At 49.5% G+C, this 22,242-nt stretch overlaps 13 protein-coding genes and 1 non-coding gene across 14 annotated transcripts; 5 read left to right on the plus strand and 9 right to left on the minus strand.

Moving 5' to 3' along the window:
- Positions 1–842: 842 nt before the first annotated feature.
- P174DRAFT_515352 (uncharacterized protein) lies at positions 843–1,375 on the minus strand (the record flags this gene model as incomplete). Its single annotated transcript, XM_024832169.1, has 2 exons — positions 843–891; positions 912–1,375. The coding sequence occupies 2 exons, from the start codon at positions 1,373–1,375 to the stop codon at positions 843–845; spliced, it is 513 nt and encodes a 170-aa protein (XP_024678805.1).
- A 735-nt stretch (positions 1,376–2,110) lies between these two features.
- Positions 2,111–2,752, plus strand: P174DRAFT_445148 (uncharacterized protein). The gene is made up of 3 exons (XM_024828266.1): positions 2,111–2,213; positions 2,268–2,338; positions 2,386–2,752. The coding sequence occupies exons 1-3, from the start codon at positions 2,163–2,165 to the stop codon at positions 2,480–2,482; spliced, it is 219 nt and encodes a 72-aa protein (XP_024678806.1). The 5' UTR covers positions 2,111–2,162; the 3' UTR covers positions 2,483–2,752.
- Positions 2,746–4,007, minus strand: P174DRAFT_454296 (sterol desaturase family protein; the record flags this gene model as incomplete). Its single annotated transcript, XM_024829226.1, has 3 exons — positions 2,746–3,075; positions 3,125–3,799; positions 3,854–4,007. The coding sequence occupies 3 exons, from the start codon at positions 4,005–4,007 to the stop codon at positions 3,002–3,004; spliced, it is 903 nt and encodes a 300-aa protein (XP_024678807.1). The 3' UTR covers positions 2,746–3,001.
- A 297-nt stretch (positions 4,008–4,304) lies between these two features.
- P174DRAFT_412943 (uncharacterized protein) lies at positions 4,305–5,333 on the minus strand. Its single transcript, XM_024824328.1, has 2 exons — positions 5,212–5,333; positions 4,305–5,162 (listed from the first exon to the last, which is right to left on the minus strand). The coding sequence occupies exons 1-2, from the start codon at positions 5,322–5,324 to the stop codon at positions 4,697–4,699; spliced, it is 579 nt and encodes a 192-aa protein (XP_024678808.1). The 5' UTR covers positions 5,325–5,333; the 3' UTR covers positions 4,305–4,696.
- Positions 5,334–6,344: 1,011 nt separating this feature from the next.
- Positions 6,345–9,712, plus strand: P174DRAFT_463671 (putative MFS transporter; the record flags this gene model as incomplete). Its single annotated transcript, XM_024830303.1, has 9 exons — positions 6,345–6,780; positions 6,825–6,957; positions 7,006–7,429; positions 7,483–7,844; positions 8,052–8,166; positions 8,497–8,698; positions 8,749–8,899; positions 8,951–9,182; positions 9,233–9,712. The coding sequence occupies 9 exons, from the start codon at positions 6,345–6,347 to the stop codon at positions 9,710–9,712; spliced, it is 2,535 nt and encodes an 844-aa protein (XP_024678809.1).
- Positions 9,713–10,805: 1,093 nt separating this feature from the next.
- P174DRAFT_445151 (uncharacterized protein) lies at positions 10,806–12,123 on the plus strand. The gene is made up of 4 exons (XM_024828267.1): positions 10,806–11,215; positions 11,269–11,516; positions 11,568–11,786; positions 11,842–12,123. The coding sequence occupies exons 1-3, from the start codon at positions 11,047–11,049 to the stop codon at positions 11,682–11,684; spliced, it is 534 nt and encodes a 177-aa protein (XP_024678810.1). The 5' UTR covers positions 10,806–11,046; the 3' UTR covers positions 11,685–11,786; positions 11,842–12,123.
- On the plus strand, positions 11,405–11,905 carry P174DRAFT_445153 (uncharacterized protein). The gene has a single exon (XM_024828268.1). It carries the CDS (start codon positions 11,689–11,691, stop codon positions 11,866–11,868), a length of 180 nt encoding a protein of 59 aa, XP_024678811.1. The 5' UTR covers positions 11,405–11,688; the 3' UTR covers positions 11,869–11,905.
- Positions 12,124–13,070: 947 nt separating the features above from the next.
- P174DRAFT_359866 (uncharacterized protein) lies at positions 13,071–13,841 on the minus strand (the record flags this gene model as incomplete). Its single annotated transcript, XM_024821745.1, has 1 exon — positions 13,071–13,841. A coding segment is annotated over one exon (771 nt), but the record flags the coding sequence as incomplete, so codon positions are not given.
- A 388-nt stretch (positions 13,842–14,229) lies between these two features.
- On the minus strand, positions 14,230–14,829 carry P174DRAFT_445155 (uncharacterized protein). Its single transcript, XM_024828269.1, has 2 exons — positions 14,454–14,829; positions 14,230–14,396 (listed from the first exon to the last, which is right to left on the minus strand). The coding sequence occupies exon 1, from the start codon at positions 14,742–14,744 to the stop codon at positions 14,574–14,576; it is 171 nt and encodes a 56-aa protein (XP_024678813.1). The 5' UTR covers positions 14,745–14,829; the 3' UTR covers positions 14,230–14,396; positions 14,454–14,573.
- A 327-nt stretch (positions 14,830–15,156) lies between these two features.
- P174DRAFT_412956 (uncharacterized protein) lies at positions 15,157–15,753 on the minus strand (the record flags this gene model as incomplete). Its single annotated transcript, XM_024824329.1, has 1 exon — positions 15,157–15,753. A coding segment is annotated over one exon (597 nt), but the record flags the coding sequence as incomplete, so codon positions are not given.
- A 1,084-nt stretch (positions 15,754–16,837) lies between these two features.
- On the minus strand, positions 16,838–18,291 carry P174DRAFT_424406 (cytochrome P450; the record flags this gene model as incomplete). Its single annotated transcript, XM_024825199.1, has 7 exons — positions 16,838–17,024; positions 17,066–17,273; positions 17,330–17,411; positions 17,457–17,531; positions 17,593–17,653; positions 17,701–18,072; positions 18,131–18,291. 7 exons carry the CDS (start codon positions 18,289–18,291, stop codon positions 16,838–16,840), a joined length of 1,146 nt encoding a protein of 381 aa, XP_024678815.1.
- Positions 18,292–19,242: 951 nt separating this feature from the next.
- P174DRAFT_515359 (uncharacterized protein) lies at positions 19,243–20,037 on the plus strand (the record flags this gene model as incomplete). Its single annotated transcript, XM_024832170.1, has 2 exons — positions 19,243–19,558; positions 19,620–20,037. The coding sequence occupies exons 1-2, from the start codon at positions 19,251–19,253 to the stop codon at positions 20,035–20,037; spliced, it is 726 nt and encodes a 241-aa protein (XP_024678816.1). The 5' UTR covers positions 19,243–19,250.
- A 186-nt stretch (positions 20,038–20,223) lies between these two features.
- P174DRAFT_t162 lies at positions 20,224–20,294 on the minus strand. Its single transcript has one exon. It is a non-coding gene; the product is annotated as a tRNA-Gly (tRNA).
- Positions 20,295–20,573: 279 nt separating this feature from the next.
- Positions 20,574–21,685, minus strand: P174DRAFT_515360 (glutathione S-transferase; the record flags this gene model as incomplete). Its single annotated transcript, XM_024832171.1, has 4 exons — positions 20,574–20,949; positions 21,008–21,377; positions 21,441–21,569; positions 21,668–21,685. 4 exons carry the CDS (start codon positions 21,683–21,685, stop codon positions 20,600–20,602), a joined length of 867 nt encoding a protein of 288 aa, XP_024678817.1. The 3' UTR covers positions 20,574–20,599.
- Positions 21,686–22,242: the final 557 nt, after the last annotated feature.

A 22,242-nucleotide genomic window follows, 5' to 3' on the forward strand; every position in this document is an offset into this window, starting at 1 on the left:
AGAACCAAAGGCTCTATTAATAACGACCCTCATGGTTCTAAGGCTTCTCCAGGTTTTCACAGTTAACCCACACTTTTGAACGGGCGCTACCCAAGGATTGATCGAAAATGGACCCATTGGCTTCGCAAGGCGTCATATTTCGGCCGGGAGCTCTTGTTTCTTATTGGATAGATAAGGAACCGAGTCCTCAGCTTGGAGATATGTAATGCAATTCAGAGTCCCTGCAACATGAGGTCGGAGAAGGCCCCTCCGGCGTCTAGTATGCTCGAACGGTATGCAGTGATTTTGAGAGCACCGAAGATAGCATACAGTGGCGTGTCAAAAAGCTTGAATCCAATGCATTTACCGCTCGATTAGTCGACTTTGGCTCTTCTGAGGACTGCGAATAGCACTCTGGACATCTTTTGAGGGTGGAAAGTCTGCGATACGGAGGATGGGCTGCGACTTCTAGAGCAGTGTAAGGTCTATATGGTTGACATCTGCTCTTAGACTAGAAGGTTTCATGAAGCAGTACTCTCTAAGGAGAGACATATCCATTGCGGTTTTTACGTCATAGCCATGTCCTGTTTAATACCAAAACATATAAGCCAAAGCAAATAACTCCATATTCAATGTCAATGGTAGTCCAACTCCAAGCAGCATGAGAGAACAGTTAGCCAGGTGCAAATCACAAACAGATTAAGCTAACCCAGATCACTACTGTCACAACTTCCACCCACTATCTGCTCGTTGTTGAATGAAGCGCAAAGGTATCATAGTTTGCGGTGTCAGCCGCCGCAATACGCGAAGTGGCAGAGTTGTCTCCAATCTGGCAAAAAATCCAAGAGCAGGTCATCCAGAGGTCAATTCCACGGCTCTGAGTCTCCCTCCTGCACGTTCGCTAGCAACGTGCTCATCGGCACCCCAGTTACTCAATCTCAACGTCGAACTCCTCCAACCCCCACAAGTCTAGGCAGCGGCGAATCGAGTCACCGACAACACCCCAGACACCGTGCACACGAGGTTCTCTGACGATGACCTTAGCGACTGGGATAAAGCAGGCTTGTCCGTCGACGTGCGTTTCGACAAGTTCGTAGCGCAGCTCCTTGAACGTGATGTCGTATGCGGAAAGTATGAATTGTATCACCTCCTCGAGGCCACTTAGGTCGAGGAGCGGATACTGGGCTTGGCCAGGATCATCATCAATAAGCACGGGATCGGTAGTTTCCTCTTCCATGACGGTCTCGGTGTCCGTCGCGGGGAGTCCATGGCTGAGCTCCTGCACCATCCTCTCCAACTCGTTGGCGGGAGCGTCTGGCAGAGTATGGAATCTCTGAACCTGGCTAGTGGTGGGTAGCCCGTGGGGCAGCTCGGCTTGGTAGATATATGATGGCATCGTGAACTTTGAGGTGTTGTAAGACAGCGAACGACTTTACTGAGATATTATAATTGCGAGACTGAGCGGAGTGTGGGGAATACCGATGAGGGATGTATAAACTGAAGGGTGTTAGAGAAGAGACATTGCAACAATTGAAACGAAGTAAACAGGTGAGGATGCTGGCCTGCTCAGCAGGCTCGATTAGCATCAGGCGTCGTCATTGAGATGTGTAAGCACGACAAAGGCGATGATGAATGCCGTCGGCGTCATTGTGGTCGCTGAGAGTCTGTGACATGCCCAAGTTGGAGTCGGCTGTCTTCGCTAATCGAATCCACGGTACGTTGAAGTCAAACCAGGGTTTCATAAGAGAAACAGCTTCTTCCTAAGGGATGACCGTATCTAGATCCCAGTCTATTTCCTACTCTTCCACTTTGACTCAGACCGAAGTCAGATTTGAAGGTATTCAAACGTCCGAATGCTATCGAATATTCTGCCAAGGGTGGCAGTGCGGAGTCAATTCTTATACCTTTTGAATCGGGCAAGCAGTAATATAATTCAACAACACCTGTCACAAATGAAGTTGACAGCTCCAACGTTTCCCCCGCCAGAGAGCAATGTACGGTACCTGACGGATGATCCCGTCATTCACCGTGTCCTTTCCATAGACGAAGCTTTGTCTGCCCCGCTCCTCCCGTCTATTTATCGACGCGACTCCCCATTTCGCCATTCCCCCACTTCAACTCCTTCCTCCCTCCAGCTCTTCATCCTCTCCAACCTCTCGCCAACTGACTCAATCTGCAGCAACATGCCTCAGAACCAGGACTACACCTACAAGAGCTGCGGCACGAACAGCCAGGTGAGTCTTCCCCTTTCTCATCTCCATTCATGCTACAACTCTGGCTATCTACAGGGCAACCACTACTGCGCTCGGGACTACGGCTCAGGCGCCGCCAACTCCAACTCGTACCACTATTCCAACAGGTTTGTTGTTCTTTGGTCTCTGAGAGCTGTGCTAATGCCACGTCTAGAGATGGATCGTACTACTACTCCAACTCCAATGGCAGCTCCTACTACAATGATGGAAAGGGAAGCGCGAGCTACACTCCTCCTGGAGGAAAGAAATGAGTGATTGCTGAGGAGAAGGGTTCAATGACTGGCTTGTTGTTATGAGACCACATGGACTGCGTAGCTCTTAGTCTACGAACGTGCGGATGCGCACGATTAACAATTATGAGGAAAGGTTGAGATCTGAGGTAGTGATTCTAGGCTTTGGGAATATTATACCGCTCTGGGTGAAGAAGGGGTCCTCTTACTGCTTGCGTGGTGGATTTTCATGCTCTGTCTGAGCGATGTTGCTAACAGCCACGTTAATGCTTCTTCGCTGTGTCCATTTAGCCACGACTAATCTCCTCGTCCATCGACGTCGTATCGCCTAGGGAAGAGTGTTATACGACTGAATTGTACAGTAACAGCAATAAGAGACAACCTAGTGTTCACCTCGGCAACATAGGAAATCATTAAGTGATGGCATTATCTGCATGTTGGAAGCAGAGCACTTCCGATGTCCAACCAAGTTACTACATTACATTAAGAATATCGATACAATCAAAGATAATAATAATAGTTCCTCGCCAATCTGGACAATCAAGCCTGCCGCTTCTCTCGCTCCACGCGTCTCTTCTCCCTTGCTTCCGGACCAGCAACCGTACCCATCAACACTAGACTTCGTCAGCAGATATCCCACAAACAACAACAGAAGACACTTACCATCCCAATGCCTAAACGAACTGGAATAATTCCCCCAAAAATACCGATGGTGATCATCGTGCCAATCTGCCCCACCCCAGAACGGCATAATCCGCCTCAGACTCCACGGGAAATCGTACCCCGAGTGCGCATCGATAGCCTGAAACTGCCGCAGCGTCACCCACGCCAGCACCGTCACCAAATGCACGTTGCACTTCATTAGTCCCAGGAGCAATGGAGGCCCGATAGTGCCCAAGCCCAGCAGGAGGGTCTCCCAGGGGCTGGCGTACTCGGCTGTTAGCCCAAACGGCGCGGCGTATTGGTGGTGGATGCGGTGGATGGAGCGGTAGAGCGGGCCCCAGTGCATGGCGCGATGCAGCCAGTAGTGGTATGTGTCTTCGAGAAGGAAGAAAGTGATTATTTGCGCGGTGAGGCTGCGGAGGTCTGGGAAAGGGATGGTGAAGCCCAGGCCGCAGAGTTCCATCATTGGGTGGAAGAGGACAATGAGGGGGAGCTCGACGACGAAGTGGATGAGGAGGATATACTTTGTGCAGGCCCATTGCTCTGCTGCGGATGGAGGGGGTTTCTGATCCTGGATCTTGTATTTGAGGAAGATGCTGGGGAGGGCGTCGGCAATGATCCAGGGGAGACAGCGGCTGAAGTATATGATTTCGTGGGCGAGGAAGGTGATGATTCCTGTATTTGTTAGGATTGGGAACAAGACTGGTGGGTCGTCGTGGAATGGCTTACCAGTTGCGAGTATGTTATTGTCCCAGTAGGCATAATGCGCCCACCAGAGTCGCTCGAGGCCGGAGAGATGAGGCTGTTGCTGCGCGGCGAGGTCGAGAAGATCAGTATAGGTCGCCATGGCTGGCTGTGGATAAGTCGAATTGAGCGAGTCCATGGTGAATACCTTAGTCCTGGCTCAGTAAGAGGGAGAGGATGTCGGAAGCCAATTGATATTGTTGATGCTCTATATAGACCGCGCGGATAGGTCAAGTTACCCGGGATGGCATGATCCGAATGGCTGGACCAGGAACAGGCCACTCGGGAGGAAGGTGGATCCTACGATAGCAGCCATGCAGGGACAGGCGATCACGATCTCACCTTACTGTACCTCGATCGCTGATTTATTATTTTAGAGCGAAATACTCCGCTAATATCTTGGTGCCTATTATGGGCTCGTACGATGTCGGTCCGCGTCTGGTGGAGCCACCACCCGCTCAGTTCAAACGGCGTCAGGCGAATCCCGAGACGGTCTTTGAAATGTAGCATTATTGTGGTTAGATTCAATTTTAAGTGGCATTTGTCAACATCTGCATTTACCAGCGAAATCAATGTATCTTCACTCCGTCCTCTCATTTGCTTCTCTTCTCAAGCAATAATTATTTATTCAACCACACACTGTCAGACTCTCCTATCTATTATACAGCCACATTCTCACAACATGATACGAAACACATGGACAATGAACAGGTTCGTTTTAAGCTTGACTTTTCCCCAGAATCATGGACACGTACATAAATCGCGACGGCACCATCAATGGACCCTGATGAAAGATGGCACGCCATATCATCTCACCATGTTAATCCATCAAACGTGAAACGCCGCAGCGGCAACAGCCAAACCAACCGCCACAGTCAATTCGACGCTCAAAGAGCCAGCTCCACCCGTCTGCTGCGCTCCAGTGGCAGATGCTGTGGCAGATGAAGTAGTCGAGACCAAAGTGGAAGCGGACGCGTCGCTCCCGCTGGCAGAAGCACTGCCAGTCTCCCGGGGCCCATCGCAGTGCCAATGGTCGCCGTGCGGTTCGCATCCAACCGACTCCGTGGGACTAGGGACAGCCGGTGTCGCGTTGCTATCCTCGTCATCATGATCGTGGTCGTGGTCGTGGTCGTGGTCATCAGAAGGAGCCGTTGGCGTGGCCGTGGCGGAGGCGGGCCCGTCGCAGTGCCAGTGGTCCCCGTGGGGTTCGCATCCCACAGACTCAGTGGGACTTGGGGCGAGAGTTAGGCCGCTGGTAGTGGTAGCGGTTCCAGTTGCTGGACCATCACAGTGCCTGTACGCTATCAGCTTTACCGGGTTGATTGTTTTCGTTCGTATCATACCAGTGGTCGCCATGTGGCTCGCAGCCAACAGAGGCTGTAGGCGATGGGCCGGGATCTTGAGCCAAGGCCGAGGTAGAGGCCAAGGCCAGGAGAGCCAAGATGAAGCGCCTCATTGTGCTTAACGGCTATAACAGATTTCCAAGGGATGGAGGGAATGAGAGAATTGTTCCTGGCAGGAAAAGAAGGGTCCGCAGGGTTTATATGTGGCTGCTGGGGCCATGCTCGGTCCCTCTCCTAGTGCTCTTCCAAGATCGTCTTTGATTAATGGTCTGTTGGTCTGCGGTAATATGGCATCGCCAAGCAGAGTGGGAGACCTTGGCGTCTTCAAGGTTCTCACTTGGTTACTTTTGCAGTACCATGTCCTGCGCCTGCACCGGGGCTTTCCAATTGTGCAACATGCCATGTGGGAGGCGCGAGCGATGATTGGGTGTCCAGCAATCTTAATACTGGGGAATTATGTGCAGTTCCTGGACTGAACTCACCATGCTGGATTAATTCCTGTAGGTGCAATGCCAAGGGCCAAGTCCACTGAGCAGTGTGATGCCAAGGATGCTTGCGAGAACCTTGGGGACGATTTAGTCAAGCGTAAAGGGTTCGAACCGGTGATTTTATGCGTGGGTTTTGCCTTCTGATGTCTCATATGTCGAGGCTTAAGCATGTCATTTTGCGCATTGTAATCAAGGGTACTCTTGTGCGGCAGAATAGTCATGTCAGAATCAGATTGCTCTCTGTTCTGTGCTAATGGCATTCCAGCCATCACTTACTACATCAGCAAGATAACCACACAGAATGCAGTAGTATATGATGCAGTCAAGACATCATTGCTGACTGCTTTCCCTGACAACAACCCTGTCTCGATGCCTGTTTACCAGAATTCCGAATCGGAGTTCGGAATTGATTAATTTACCCCGACTGATAAGAATTTGGCCAATCAGAGCCACCCACGCTCCAGCTGGAAACAGCTTTAACCAATGAGCGTTGGTGGCTGCTCTACGGCGTCAAAGGTACCTGATCTGTACGGGCAGGGGATAACGGCCAGGCGTCCAGGCATCGACTTTTTCCCTCTAAATAGGCACGACCGTCATCATTTCTGACCCTTCTTCCTCCATGATCTCAACCACATCATCAACAGAATGTTGGACGAGTCCAGACATGATCAATCCGAGGAAACCCCCTTGCTAGGCCACAACCAGGCACTGGAGTCCGGCCGCTTCAGCCGCGCACGATGGGTCCTCATTATCTTAAGCCTGGCCATCATCACAGTGAACTTTGGCTCTTATCTGGCCATGGCTCCGCAGATACAAATATTCGAGTCAATCATCTGCCAAAAACTGCACCCCGAAATCGCACTTCTCACCACCCAGGAGCAGATCGACGTCACATGCAAGGCCGCTGATGTCCAGGGTGAGCTTGCGCTCGTCAATGGCTGGAAAGAGACGCTCGATACGCTGCCGGGGATCTTTCTGGCTCTTCCCTTTGGTCTGATGGCCGATCAAGCGGGACGGAAGAAGGTGCTGATGCTGAGTTTGATTGGCCTGATCATGGAAGAGGTGACGGTGCGGATTATTGGTAAGTGACTTGATCATAGACTGTTCCTTGCTGATGGCGGACAGCATGGTACAGCGCGTTTATTCCCCTGCGGACGGTGTGGTTCATGTCGTTATTCCAGATCTGCGGTGGTGGCTCCCAGATTGCCACATCTATGATTTTGACGATGATCACTGATGTGTTTCCGGTGGAGAAACGGTATGTCAATCAATCGGACGCTGGTATGCCAGATGGTAACGGTTGCAGGGCGAATATCTTCTTTATCATTGGTGCGTCAACGCAGGTGTCTGAGATTGTCGCAAGCCCTCTGAGTGCCTGGCTCATGTCCTGGACACCCTGGCTGCCGTACTGCCTGGGAGTACTTTTCATGCTTTCTGGCCAGTGTGCTTCCATAACTGTACCGGAGACGCTGCCCAAGTCGAGCAAACTGAGCGAGCCCGGCACTGAAGATGATGAGGCTGATGATGACGCTCCTCAGACGGTCTGTCATCGTCTAAAGGCCGTCTTGCATCACGCCAGGCATCAGATCATGCATCACAGCCGCTTCATCTTCACTGAACGCAACATTGTTTGTATCTCCATCGCCCTTCTGACGGCAAATGTGGCTATCCAGTCGCTTGTGATGACGCTACAATACGTCTCAAAGCGCTTCTCGTGGTCCATGGCAGAGGTACAGTCCTATAGTTCCATTCTCCACTAATTGTCTCTCCTGACATGAAACAGGCAAGCTTTCTCATCTCCCTGAAAGGAATAATGACCCTGTCCGCCCTACTCCTCATCCTCCCCGCCCTTTCCAAACTCCTGGACAGATTCCTTCCCTCGATACGCCGAGATCTGCGCATCTCCCTCGGCAGCGTCCTCACGATCGCGGGCGGACACGCCATCATGGCACTCGCAGCCAGCCCTACAGCCTTCGCTGTGGGTCTATCGATCTCCTCGCTGGGAGCGGGTTTCGTCCCCGCTCTACGCAGCGTTGCTACGGCATTGGTGGACGAGGCCAAGATAGGCCTTTTGGGGACGACAATTGCCCTGACCCAGAGTATTGGTGCAATCATCGCGGGGCCGATGCTGGCAGGAACGTTCAAGTTCAGTATGAGGCTGCACGGGATATGGCTTGGTCTTCCGTATATGACGGCGACTGCACTCATTCTGATCGCCTGTTGGGCCACCTTGATGATTAGACTACCTCGGTCGGTGTAGCATCGGATGGCATCAGAATGATCAACTGCCGACGAGCATTTTATTATCCTCATATATTGGAGCGTAGCGCATTTGTTTTTACTCACATTGAGCAAATCGGGAATGTTGACACCGATGTGGATGGATCGCCAGTCGAACCCACAACTACTTATGAGCCCCACGCAACCACAAGGTTCTCGGATCTCGCTCGGTACCGACTATCGTCACGTACGGAGTATGTGACCCTATCTACTCAGTAGGCTGCTTTCATTGTCCATGCAGATCAATGTGGGATGATCCCCGCCTAGCGTGTGGGAACAGCGATGGTGGCACCAGCAGCGCGGCATTTCATTTGCCAGCATCTCTATTCAAGGTGCGGGGAATGTTCTCCCCGGTATTCAGCTGAAGGCCGACATCCGAGAAAGAAATATGTTTACATGGTATCGTTTCTCGCTCGTTGACAAGCCTGAAATTTTAGATATTGGCATACACAGCGAAAAATATGGTAGGTTAGGAGTTAGGACCAGCCAGGCAGTCTTGGTACTGACATTTGGACAGTCCGAAACATCGCACACTGAGATCCGGCCATGTCACGGAGCTTCGGTCCCGGACGTGGTCGCTATCGGTGATGAACGAGAACCTTTGGCGAAGTGGAAGGAACGGTGTGGCATTAAGCCAGAGAATCTGATCAGATTGGTGAAGTTGGCGCATATGCGCTACCAGCATCCTGATCTTGATGCGATTACTGTCTTCCTCCAAGGTTAGTAGTCATCGTCCTGCTATCAGGAAGGGCCTGACTGAAGGGAATAGATTTTGGTATGAAAGTCGTCAAAAGGACAGATGAGGAAGTATGGTACCGAGGTTACGGGACGGATCAGTATGTTTACTATGCTCGCAGAGGGCCCAAGAAACAGTTTCTCGGAGGGACGTTTGAGGTGGAGTCGTACCACGATCTGGAAAGGTATTTACACTTTGTATGACGAAGACTTCAGGCTGCTAATAAGGTATGCAGGGCTGCCAATCTGCCCACAGGCAGCGCTATCCAAGAATTAAAAGACGCACCCGGAGGCGGCTTCATGGTCACCGTTAAAGATCCAGAAGGTTTCCCAATCAATCTCGTCTACGGTCAGTCACCAGCAGCACCAGGTGAATATCCTCCCAAGCTCGTCGTCAACTACGAGTCAGACAAGCCTCGCGTCCGCCACTTTCAGCGCTTCGTTCCCGGCCCTGCAGCCGTCCACAAGGTACATCTCTCCAGGTCAGGTCATTCTCATACAGTAACTGACAGATCCAGCTGGGTCACTTCGGCCTCTGCGTCCAAAACTTCCAGGAAATGGTTACCTTTTACACAACAACCTTCAACCTTGTACCGAGTGACTTCCTCTACGTTGAGAAAGACGGCAACAAGAAGAACGTTGCTCTCTTCGCGCACATCGATCGCGGCGCGGACTATGTCGACCACCACAGCTTCTTCATGAGCACGAATCCCACCTCGCATGTACACCATTGCTCGTTTGAAGTGCATGACTTTGATACGCAGAACCTGGGGCATCAGTGGCTGGCAAAGAAGGGGTATGAGTCTGTTTGGGGCGTGGGACGACACATCCTCGGGTCGCAGTTATTTGATTACTGGTGGGATACCACCGGGAATATGATTGAGCATTATGCGGATGGGGATTTGGTGAATGAGGAGACGCCGGTTGGGTATGGGCCTGCGGGCGATGAGTCGTTGGCTGTTTGGGGTCCGGAGGTTCCCAAGTGGTTTTTAGACTAGCCTGTCTTGCTCGATTATTCAAGCATTGACGTACTAGTTTAGTAGCGAATTAGGCTGTTTATTGCTTCCTTTCGTGCAAAATTCCTCCAACTGTCGTACTACCGCAAGAACTCGGTTCTCAGCATCCGCCAGCTCTTCGTCCGCATCCTGGACCTTCTCTTCCTCCTTCCACCACGACGCAATATACTCTTCTAGCTCGGCAAAGAGCCTAAGCTGCATCTATATGCTCTGTCTTTTAGGAGCAAGCGACATATAAGCACGCCTTTCGTCGAATCTTGCAAGAAATGCGTGATACCCGTTCGGAAAAGGATCATGCTCGTCGACAAAGACATCCAGAACAACTAAGCGCATGGATAATGGGAGAGAAAGGATGCGGCCTGGTCAAAGAGCCTTTCTGTCGGAAGGCCATTAGCGAAGATATGTACTCTCAACCGATGAATACCACAGCTGAACGAAGAAGTGTTGGCTAATAAATACTAGCATCAACGGCCGTCACCAGAACGCCACATATTCAGTGTAGGGTGTCCGTTAGTCCACCAGTATATTATTAGATATGTTGATTTCAGACAAAGTATAATATCAACTTGGATTTCTCTAGCTCTGGTTTTCCTTTTATCATGTTCGTCTCCACATAGAGCCAAGATGTTCTTGGCCAGAGGAAGTGTTCTTGGCCAGTCTGATAAGCCTTTAAATGATTGATACAAGCATATGACAGAACCGATCTTTGGTTCTGGTCTTGGTTAGCTTCCTGTCAACCATAAATCTCCGAATGAAAGACGTGCCTCGATCATCATACACTAGCGCCGTGAATATAGTAGTGCAATGATGCATTCAGCACTTTTTTACTTGGGTCATGATTTAGCTAGTCGATATAAGGATCTACTGTTATCTGTTAGAGTATACAGGACAGAAGACAATGGTGCTGTTTGTAGAATTGTACTCATGAGCATAGTGGCCATGTCATTGAAGATCTGCACTGATGACGTTTTGGCTTTTTTGGGGCTTGTTTGTTCGTTGACGTCACCCCGTCCATCACAAGAGTATTACCACCACCACCGCCATCCCATCAGCATCGTCAGTGTCAGAGCCACCAGGTGTTGCCAAATAGAAACAAGTTTCGGGCTCTGTGTAACATTATTAATTTGGCATGGCTCGACTTATATTAGTCAGTTATTCTCTCTAACTTAACGTTAGACATCTGAGCTGACAAAACTGTCAACCCTCCCCTTGTCTCCCCGTCTACCTACCTTTATCTATTACCTCGCCTCCATTTCTGAGCAGCAATAGCATCCATTTGCTTGAGATATATACTATCCTAACAATAGACTAATTCAATGGCCATCATATGGGGTCTCGACCTCCACGAGATACAATGGAACAAATTCAAAGGAGCGAGAATGTTCAACCGCGCGTACCATCTGCGTCGCACGAAGATGATAGTCTACCAGATGGCCATGATATTCTGCGTCATTTCTGAATCAGTTGGAACGGCCGCTTTATCAGGTACTCTACCCGTTGGCTACCGGGATAACCAATCTAACGCTGGTTGTGTCTAGATTATCTCGACCAACAAGATGCCATCCAGCAACAGCACCCCGAAGCCAAAGTCCACAACAACGACTTCATCGGCGCTGCCTCGTATAACATCTTCGTCGGAGTCTCCGTTGCAACCATCTTCGGCGCCGCGTTTTTCTTCGACCTGTTCTGGCCCGAAAGACACGAGAGTAAATCTGTTCGGTTGGCGTGGAAGATATCCGGGGTGCTGGTGTCCGTGATGATGCTCGCTTCGGCTCTGACCATGACTGTATGACCTTGACGTTCGGATTATTGCTGTGCAGACTGCTCATAAGACTAGATCATCACTGCCACGCATAGCGCCCGTATCGCCGGGACCGATGCCGCATCCGCTAGGAAATTCTGGGCGGAACCGGCCAAGAAGCCTGCTCTGCGTATGTGCCAACCATACTGCTAATGTCATGACGCTGGCTAAACATCATGGAGAATACCGGACAAACCCGAAAGCTATCACGTCTGTTGTCTTTGCCTGGCCTGGTTGGGTTGCGACTGTTGCAAGGTGTGTCATTTTCTTTGAAATTAGGGTGCAAGAGGAGATTGCTGACGCAGCACAGTACTGCCATTCTGTTCATGTCCCATAAGCATGATGACGAGCTGGGTCCGAGATCGAACTATGGACGCGAGACGGAGAGCGTTCCGGCGATCGAGGAGACAGAGGGGAAAACAACAACTGTATAGGATCATTGTACTTTGGATGATGTTATGACTTGTATGATACCATTATAGATTGCCATTGCTATTGCTATTGGATTATTACGAGCGGGAACCTCGAGCATCTTGATCGTAGTATTCGGCAAGGACTGGCGATCATCCGCTGGAGTGGTAATAGACTAATAGGCATAATTTACACAGCTTAAACCTGACATTCCCTAGTAATTATATCAGGCTAAAAGGCTAGAAGGAGTTTAAGTACACTAGAGTTAGGAATATGCAAGGCCAGCCACAATATTGCTATATAGGTAGTTCTGAAGCTAAGAGTATGGACGGTGATCAATAATCAGACACCACCAATCACACACGAATGGGAAGATTATAATGTCAAGACCCATCTTTCTGGGCTATTCAGTGTAATTTTAGCCAATACATGCGGGACTTGCCAAGGGTGAGTTTATAATGCAAGCTGAACAGGCAGCATTCTTCCAGCTTAGGTCAAAAAGTTTAGACACTATGGTTGGGCCATTATAACTCACTTGCCCGGAAATGGCCATTAGACACTGGGTTCTCTATTTCCATGCGGCGGCAAGATCCGGGATCAACCGATTGATTTCATAGGGATGTGATGATTCCACAGACAGAGTTTTAATCAATGGTGTGACACCATTAGAGGAAGGCGCACGACATGGGAAGATTTCCACTATGGGTACACTAGTAAGGTATATATCAGAGAAAGAGATCATACACCACAGGGCGATTGAAGCTGCAGCACCAAATAGCAAGAATGGAAGGGACATCACAAGACTGCTGCTTAAACAACACAGAGACCAGATTCAGATCACACAAGATGTGGCCACAGCTACAGAGAGGAATCAGAGCAGTGGTAAAGACATTATGGCCCTCCTCCTTGACCAAAAAGAGGACCAGATCCGCGTCACTGAAAATGCATCATTGACTATGCACAAGTTGTCCGACGAAACCATGACTACACTTCTGCTAGCTCGGCGAGGAAACCACACCCAGGTTGTTCAAGAGGTGATCAAGGCTGCAGCACAGAATTATAAGATCCAAAAAGTATTTGTCGTCGATATCCTTAAGTTTCTTTCGCCCACCGCTGGCGGGACAATCACTACAGAATCCCTCCACCACCCCTATTAGACGGGTCGTCTAGCCGCAGAGATAAATCTTTCAACTCTTCTAACAATAAATCCCGATTCTCGCACTTCTGTGCCGTGTCAAAGTCAATCAAAACAGCCTTCGATTGGCAAATCAGAAAGTTGAATCGATTTATATCACCGTGCCGGATTCCCAAATCATGCAGCCGAGACAATGTCTCCTGGCATGCCTCAAGATCCTGAGGGCCAGCATGCCGTTCAGCTGGGATACGGTCCATTAAGAACCCTATCACCCGGCCCTCTTCAGTCAAATGACCAAGAAACTGAGGCCCGATATCATAACCGCCAATCCACTGGTAAGCCGTAGTTTCGTTCTCCATGTACTGCACCTCCCAATCGAAGCGGGCGAATTTTGCAACGACAACCTTGTTGAATAATGGACAGCTAACCTCGTAGACGCCGGTTCGTAATTTCCTACCCACGACGATCTCTAGGTAGTCGATGAACGTGTTATGCCATGTATTCCTGACGCTGGCAAATGCCGTCCGAGTCGTGCGTGTAAACCGCGGATGACCATTTTCCCCCTCTCGAGCTACCAGTCCGTCGTTCCAATCTCCAGGAGGGAGTTCAGGAAGAAGGGAAGCTAGGGATGGGCCGACGCACATATCTTCCACACTGTAGATTCCGGGCTCGATGGTGATGTATTTGATGGCGCGTCCGTCTACCAGTAATCGGAAGAAACTTTGATCGTTTTCATCGGCTTCCGCTTGGAGCAACTCGATTTTCTTCTGTGGATTGTGCGACATCATAGGTATTGGCAGAGTAATGCCAGTAAAGGAAGACGCGTTCAGCAGAAGCGATAAATCAAGGGCGCAACGGCAAAGTTGGAATTGAGTGTTCCTCAAGGTACCGTAGGCGTGAAGGCGCCGATATCTTTATAGAACGATGCTCCAAGTAGTGATCGATGGAAAGAAAGGAATTTTCAGGAATCGTCGTCAACCAAGAGATCCGATCCAGCGAAGCAGTGAGCCTGCGCGTCTGCACAGTGGCGGCAAGTCAGCGCTTATAGAGCAGTTGAGATTGGTTGCGGCTGCTAGACAGAAGCGAGATAGAGATGAACTCTCCGGTGTATATATGATTTGCTACATTTCAACACCCTCATCAAGTTGCAAACTTTGGAGCTTTCTCCTCTGGAGCAGGGCTACTATCTATAAAAGCCATGTCGCCTCTGCTACACTGTCAAAATACTCTTTCGGGCCAAATATACCTCTACGTCTTCGATATTCTAGTTAAAAGCCGTTTCTCCCCCGAGCTGGCTCGATCGAAATCTCCAGTTTAAGGTAAGTACAGTCAACTTAAAAGTTGAGGGCAAATTGTGGAAATATTAACTCAATTAGAATGTGTAAGCAATATTACCAAATGTATACTTGCGGCTGTAAGAAACCGAAGGAATTCAAACAATGCGATGAGAGAATTTTGGCACAAACGTCAAATGCTCGCCGGTGAGCTGGGAACCATTAGATCCATCTATCCACATGTGTGCACGCCATATGGTGAAACCCGGGAAGGATGAGATGCGCCGGTGAACAAAGGTTCAGAATGAGAAATGTCGAAGGAGCGACAGCATTAATTGCTACTTCTGAGGCGAAACGGTTGGCGTGCAGGATTTCGTTATTCATGTCGGTCATTGTCGTCATTATCATTATGTAACTGTCTGTTGTGATGTCCATTTATTACCTCCCCACATTCCGAGATATGATCCTTGAAACTGTCTTTTGAAAACATCCGGGCCCAATGAAGAGGTTTATCATAAAGGTAGTGGGATTTGCAAGCGATACAGTGGAAACCCCATTCAATAGTTCGTAGGCGCCTATCTATGAGCGGTGCACGAACAACGCCCATGAAACGTTTGGGATTCGAAAATAAATCAAAGTCATCCTCCAACTTGGGCCAGCGCGTACGTTGCCTCTGCCGCGATTCATGTCCTGAGGCTCGAAGCTGATACCTCTCTAGTTTTCCAGATGCTAATTCTGCTGCATGATGCTCCATGGCACTGACAGACCCATGCAAGCGAATCCCAGCTTGTCGCGCAGAGTCATAATCAATGAGTGTAAGTCGCGTATTGCATTTGATCCCCCGTGGTGAGTAGCGGCCTGGAATACTTCTCATTCGAGGCAAATTCGCTAGGTGCTCCCGACGGAGTCCAAATTCCCGCATGGCATCCGTTCGGAGCAGTGGCAGATAAGCAGTCTTCTGCGAGAAGCAGAGATAACAAACACGGCGACATGTGATCAGGTATAAATAGCCGCCAAAATCACCGCAACCGTCGCACTCAGCCGTACATAGCCTTGCGTAGAGATTTTGACATGAGATCCAATCTCCTGTTTCGATGCTCAGGATTCCTCGGATGGTGGCAGGTGCGTGCTGGATAATCCTTCGGTATTGTGGAATCGAATCTACGACCCCTCTGGCTTGGCGATTGACGCGTCGAAAGTCGGTAAGTGACCGGATTCCAAGTTGTATGAGCACTATGTTAACAAGTTCCAAAGGGAGTTTGTCCAAAGCTCCCAATGTACTCCTCGGGGCATCATGTCGCTGTCCATTGTCGAGCGGACAGAGGCTTTCAATACTGTCCAGGGTATGGTCCCTCAAATCAACATAGTACGTCAATTCGCTCGCTTTGCGAATAATGGCCATAACTCTCCAAGCTGGAGTCTCGCTTTCAGTTCTTGTGGCCTGTGTAGGAAGGGAGTGAGGTAGGGAAATAGGAGAAGTAAGGCGCGAAATATCTTGATTGGTATGAGGTATCAGGCATGACACGGCCCAACGGGGCGTTTCCAGGATGGCAGCGCGTAGGCCCCACAGGGCGGAAGACGTGTCCTAACTGCTATTATAAGTGCCCCCTATGTTAACTAGAAAATAGGACACCGCTATGATTGCAGATATGAGACCCTATTCTGACTGGGATACAGGCCGGACACCCTTTTGGCCTAGTGGTATAATACTCTGATATCCTATTACAGGGCTAGCCACTGACCTATGTATTCCTGCGTCCTATTTATTACTAAAACAGTAGGTAAGGAAGATAATGTTATGATGGATAAATATAAGGCTACATAGAATTAAGCAGTACAATATTAGTGTAGATACTTGTAGTATCTGATGCAAGTATTACACCTTAACGTCTGCCAGTTTTCTGTCATTTTAAGGGAGGTCTTCTGTTCTGCTCATTGCCATGTTGAATCCTTCTTTTCTCCTTTTGTCCTTACTGAGTACCAACATATGACCGAGCCAGCGCATCTACGTTTGGGTCCTTAGTATATCATCCCCTCGCAAATATACTGAAATCCTCATCATGAATATATTTGCATGCAGAACAGATTTATGTGAGATTATAGGTATATCAGCTGAATATCTATAGGTTAGCAGGATTTGAGCTAAAGCTTTTATGACTAGGTGGAGCATACAGGACAGTAATCATATACGAGTTGAGAATGACCACGAGGTCTTGATGCGCATGAAGTAAGTACGCTTTAAAATAAGGTAAACATAACATGTAAGACACACCTTCAGTATGTCATTCTCTACGCTCCAACTGTGCTAATTGGTCAGATTGTCCCTCCTACTACCTACCTGGATCTTCTGGCTTACCTGGCCCTTGTATATGTGCACAATTTTTTCATCAGATACGTCGCCCCAGTGTTATCTACATTTCCCTTGCTTGTATACTGACCGTGCTTCATCTAAATATGGAAGCAAATCAACCTCAGATTCACACTTATCACAGACTATGCACCCTACTTGATGACACCGTAATCGTTATCCGAACGCTCAAGCTCCCCTTCGCAGGGTACGGCGTGCCAAAATCCCGAGCAAATTCAATGTTCTCCTTGGGCGTTTCATACAGCTCCAAATCAAACCGGTGTGCCAACGTCGCGATGATCAGGAACATCTCCGCATACGCCGGACTACATGGATTAGTAGTGGACAGCTGGTTGGAAGATATTACTCGTGCTTCATGCCAGTGCAGGTCCAGCTTCCCGTGCAGAAGTTCACCATGTACCGATCGAGCCGTTGTCGTTTTGCAGCGGCACGTATCCATCGTTCTGGGTCGAATTCGTGCGAGTCGGTGAAGATTTCGGGGTCCGCGAGGACAAAATAGCTTAAATTCGCTGACGGGGGTTTGTACTTGTTACGGAAAGCTTGCTTCTGCCTCTCTGTGGGGTTATTGTATTATACTGACCCCCGGCGGGATAGTATAGTCCTTGTATACCAACGCCTCCGTACGCGCGACTCTTATGGAGCGACTCGCCAGTCCAATACCTAGATGTAGGGGATTCAGCAATCACGCCGGACTGCTAGGGTTAGTGATGTAAAACTCCCTGGCCCACGATTCTCACCAAATAAGGTAACCCTTCAAGTTCCTTCCATGTCGCTCTTGAATCTGCCGAGGCATCACCTGCTTCAATCCTTCCCTGAGCTTAGCCAGAATATCTTTCCTGTTATGCGAATACCACGCGCAGATACCAAACGCACGAGCCATCGTTCTGCGCCACCAATCACCAGGGCAAATCCCTCGTTCATCAGCCGCTCCGGCCTGTGCATGTGCGCCGGTAGCGTCGGCGACACGAGCGCATCAAATACAGTCCCGCTGCCGCTGTCCTTGGATTCGAATGCGGTTTCTCCAGCGCGGCCGCGACCCGATGGTACAATTGATTCATCTGACCGGCGAGAACAAACGCGGGGGGATTGACCTTGCGCAAGACCGCCAGCGGCATCATGTTCACGATAGTCTGCAGGAGGGGGAAGAAGTAGCGGATGTGCGCCAGCTGGAAGAGCCTGTTGATGCTGTCTCTGACCTTGGCGTTGAACCCCTTCTTGTCGATATTAGCCGGGTTGAACCCGTACACATACCTGTGGATAACATCGGAGGTCAAGGCTGCGAATCCCGCGTCCAGACTGACCACCTGATGCGAGGCATGGGCTTCCTTGAAGTGGTAGACGAGTCTGTCGAGGCTTTCGTGGATTAGACCCTTCATTTTTCTCGATGGCCGCTTCGAAAAGATTCCCCGACGGGTGTGCGCCGCTGCCGACTGGATCAATGCTGGAGAAGCTGGAGCCGTCGAGGTCGAGCTGCTTGATTAGCACGGTGTCCTTCTCGCGCTTGCGAAGGCTGGATGCGCAGATAACATCGTAGTACTTCAAACAATTAAACCAATCTGGAACGATTTGCATCGGCTGTCCCGCAAAAATGTTCGTGTCTGGGTATAGGAGGAGCTGGCGAGCCTCCACAGCACCGTGCTTGAGGAAATCACTGAATCACTGATGTGCTTATGTTACAGAAGTAATGACTGCCTTTAGAAGTGCCCTAAGTTGTTGGGAAATGCGTAAGCTGTGTCTCTTCTTAGTCAGGCTAGCCTGCCCTAAGATTCCGTAAATATATTGATGAGAACAGAAACCATCTTGAATAGAGCAGCCATTCCTAGTTCGCTCAGATGCTGTCCTTGGATCCCTGAAGTGCTCATCCTCCGTTACTGAATATAAACAGTATTATTCTAGCAGTTTTTTTTAGAGCTGAACAGCTTTAGACGAGTCAGCTTCGCCTTTGACATGGCAAGGTGACATGGCTGTGGAGACATCCCTGATTCTCTTTCTAGAGGTGATCTACATCATTCTCCACAGCCATTGATAGTACGGACCCTGTGCTACTCGGATCGGCTTATCAATGGTCAGTACTCGGCACTAACTGCTAGTATAAACTCAATGTTTAATGATATGTCTTGACTCTCGGCTCTGGATTGATGTTTCCCTCTCATTTTCTCACACTCAGTGTTATTTGTTTATATAAGAGAGTACAGTAACATGAATCTGGCTCAATACTCCGATCCGTATCTTTAGGATATAGATATTTGCAATACCACTGTCGTTTTAGCTGCTTTCTCAGAATAGAACAACCGTCGTCCCAGCCTTGTCTAAGCCTAAGCCTAGTCAAAGACTAGCCGCAGAGCCAACCAACATAAAAACAACCCATTGGCTCACTATATTCGTTTAATCAACCCGAGAGGCTCATCCCATGCACACATTTCTTGGCCATCGGCCCAAGAGCCTTTTAAGCTCCACCGAAGCCCATGCGGCTGACATTTACTTTCGTCGAACAAAATGTCCTGATAACACAAAGCTCCGTGTTGCCCACGATGGAAACCAAGCAGACCGAGGAACCCAGGTCTCCCGAACAGCCTGGCCTTGAAGTGGTGATACCCGATGGGCTGATTCCGCAGTATGAGAGAGATGCACCCCTCTATTACGCCGGAGATGGATCCGAGGCCCCGATACCGGTCGATACAGAGGTTGGCCAAAGCCAAGAAGTCAAAAGTGTGGAGGATGCTCCGCGAACAATATGCGGGTTCCGGCGACGGTATTTCTGGATTGCAGTGCTGGTTGCTGTGGTTGTTATTGCTGCAGCGGCGGGTGTAGGGGGATCTTTTGCGATAAAGGACTCCGGGTGGGTAGAGAATGTATATGAAATGATTGAACAATGCCGATCGGGGTATCCAATGGAGCAGTACCCCCACCCCTACCTCAACCGCAAAAGCCGCCTCTACTTCGACTTCGGCTTCGTCTTCGGCAACCTCCAGCGCCTCAAGCTGTCCGACGAACGAGACGACAATCACCGTCCAGCAAAAGGACTATATCCGGTTATGCGACACGGATCTTTGCTCTGACACGGGTGGTTGTGCGAGCGTCACCATCTCCGACGACAATCTCGTAAACTTCAAGACCAGTTCCCTTGAACAGTGCATCCAGCGCTGTGTCAGTTATAATATCATCATCAAGGGAGCCCCATGCAAGGGAGTGAGCTGGGACGAAACAGCACCTTCATCCACCAACCGCACCCATCGCTGCTTCCTGAAGAATGAGACGAGTATCAGAAAGACGGCACCAAGTGGCTGGACCATTCTCAGTGCAGTCGCCAAGGAGTGAGTTGTTTCTTCTGTGGATGCACTTTTGCGATGTGATTGTTATAGACATATCAGAGGCTCTTCGTCAAATGAATGTGCCTGTACCAGGCAAGGTTGACCTAAACTGTGATTATTCACCGTCAAAGAGTTGTAGGACTCCAGAAGAGCCATGAATGGAGGGAAAAGAAAAGGGAAAAAAAGATTTCAATGCATCATCCGTGAATCGAACACGGGCCTCGTCGATGGCAACGACGAATTCTACCACTAGACCAATGATGCTGTTGCTTGGCGATTACCTCGCTATTTTGTTAAATATTCCACTCCACTCTGTATCAGGAAGGAAACAACATCTTTAGTTTATCCGTTGTCGATTGAGGTAATTAATGATTCATTGCATGGATTAGTTTTAGATTATTGTAAGGTAAAGTTTGTCATTGATCCATCTATAGCTGTACCTCCCCTTTGCATAAATCATGTGCATGCTCACCAGAACGACTGACTCAAGCATATAGTAGAACAACCTGTCTATAAGACAACCCACAAGAGGGCCTTGAATTCCCGCGCTGATGGCAAAGATGACAGTCTCATAGACTAGCCGTGAATGTCCCCTCAATTCTCTCAATCTGCGCTACGCCCCGTTTATAGCTCTCAATGGCCTGTAGCCGATCAGCATAGGCTGCTACTCCTGGATACTGACCCCGAAGGGATGCCAGTCTTGACAACGCCGCGATGACCGAGTAGCTCAGCTGAATATCAGCAGCTGTAATCTTATCTCCACAAAGATAAGGACCGCCCCCCGGCGCCGTCTTCAGCCGCTCTTCCAGGAAGCCAAGATGCGTGTGGATGTTGGGATTGATAAAGGCCCCTTCCACCTTGGACGCTATCATTCTAGTCACTGGCTTGATGAAGAATGGAACCGGCGCATTCCTCACACCTGAGAATTATCAGTACGTCGTCTACGATGAGAGATCTATTATGGAATATGGACATACCGTCGATAACCACCTTCATCACCAAAAACGGCGCTAGACTGCCCTCGGTATAGTGCATGAAATACTGGTATCGCATCCACGCGTCTGCCTCCCCGCCGATCTGGCCCTCTTTGCCTTCGGCATATCGCTGCGGGATGAGCTTCTGCCCGCCGAAGTGGGTGCAGAGATACTCGATGATCACTGCAGACTCGGCCAGAACTAGTGGCTCTGCGCAGTTGGGGGTGGTGATGGTGACGACGGGGGATTTACCCAGCGGGTGAATCTTTTTCAGCTCGTCGGGTGCTGTCATGTCGGCTTTGCGCTTGAAGGTCTTGATCTCGTAGGGGATGTTGAGCTCTTCCAGGAGCCAGACGATCCTCTGAGCACGGGACTTTTCCAGCCTGTTCCTGGTTAGTTATTTTCTGGCATTGCGCGCAGTAGAGTGCTGGGTTACCAGTATAGCGTGATTTTGGTATCTTGAGTATCTGTCATGGTGAGGAGCGGATAGTAGCTGGAGATCTGTTGACGAATGCGAGGTATAGTTATCACCGGTGAGTGCAATGAATTCAAGTCTCGTATAATTCTACATCGATTCACCTGCCAGACGGAAGGTTTGCTTATATATGTTGGGGAGTTAGCTGGAAATGAATATTGCGGAGGAATCCCGATCTCGGCTCAAACTTTCCTCCGTAACTTCATATTCAAGCCGTGCTATTCCCGCTCTTGGCAGATGGAGGCTCGTATTCGTTCTGCTCTGCATCTCTATTGGACCGCGAGGTTTTATATCGACTCGGATGACCCTGTCGGAGAAGAGTCAGTCCGCTTGGGATGAGTGGTACTGTGGTACTGCCCGCCACAGTTACCTGTAACTCAAACACAGCCCTGCTGTTGCTGTTGCCTGTCAACTAAGCTCCCTACTCCGAGGGAGCAAACAAATTTTTATTGATCTTCAATCAGTCTCCGATTTCCTGAATTAGAATTATCTTTATTTTTACTTCACATGCAGTATGTGGGCCAGTCCCTCCAGCATTGCTCAGCCATCTCCATCACTACTTCCATAGTTGTGGTACCCACTGGTGACAATATTGGGTCCACTCTTAATCACTACATCCTTTGCAGACCACCTGCCGAATCAATGGATCTTCTTCCCCAGAAGAATACAAGGATGCACAGCACACCCAAGGCATCCGTCCAGCCGGCAAAGTGCCAAAGGCGCCACCATATCCACGCGAGGCAAAAATGGGGCTGACAATAGC

This window comes from Aspergillus novofumigatus (genome assembly GCF_002847465.1).
Source record: "Aspergillus novofumigatus IBT 16806 chromosome Unknown P174scaffold_8, whole genome shotgun sequence".
NCBI classification, from domain to species: Eukaryota; Fungi; Ascomycota; class Eurotiomycetes; order Eurotiales; family Aspergillaceae; genus Aspergillus; species Aspergillus novofumigatus.

Excerpts from the sequence above, each read along its gene's own strand:
- P174DRAFT_445151 (XM_024828267.1), top strand. The coding sequence starts at position 11,047 with ATGGCCATCATATGGGGTCTCGACCTCCACGAGATACAATGGAACAAA. Across the intron at positions 11,216-11,268 it reads TGGAACGGCCGCTTTATCAG|ATTATCTCGACCAACAAGAT; the intron begins GTACTCTACCCG and ends GGTTGTGTCTAG. Across the intron at positions 11,517-11,567 it reads CTTCGGCTCTGACCATGACT|ATCATCACTGCCACGCATAG; the intron begins GTATGACCTTGA and ends TCATAAGACTAG.
- P174DRAFT_412943 (XM_024824328.1), bottom strand. The coding sequence starts at position 5,324 with ATGAGGCGCTTCATCTTGGCTCTCCTGGCCTTGGCCTCTACCTCGGCC. Across the intron at positions 5,163-5,211 it reads GAGCCACATGGCGACCACTG|GCACTGTGATGGTCCAGCAA; the intron begins GTATGATACGAA and ends GATAGCGTACAG.
- P174DRAFT_445153 (XM_024828268.1), top strand. The coding sequence starts at position 11,689 with ATGACGCTGGCTAAACATCATGGAGAATACCGGACAAACCCGAAAGCT.
- P174DRAFT_445155 (XM_024828269.1), bottom strand. The coding sequence starts at position 14,744 with ATGACCGACATGAATAACGAAATCCTGCACGCCAACCGTTTCGCCTCA.
- P174DRAFT_445148 (XM_024828266.1), top strand. The coding sequence starts at position 2,163 with ATGCCTCAGAACCAGGACTACACCTACAAGAGCTGCGGCACGAACAGC. Across the intron at positions 2,214-2,267 it reads GCTGCGGCACGAACAGCCAG|GGCAACCACTACTGCGCTCG; the intron begins GTGAGTCTTCCC and ends GGCTATCTACAG. Across the intron at positions 2,339-2,385 it reads TCGTACCACTATTCCAACAG|AGATGGATCGTACTACTACT; the intron begins GTTTGTTGTTCT and ends TGCCACGTCTAG.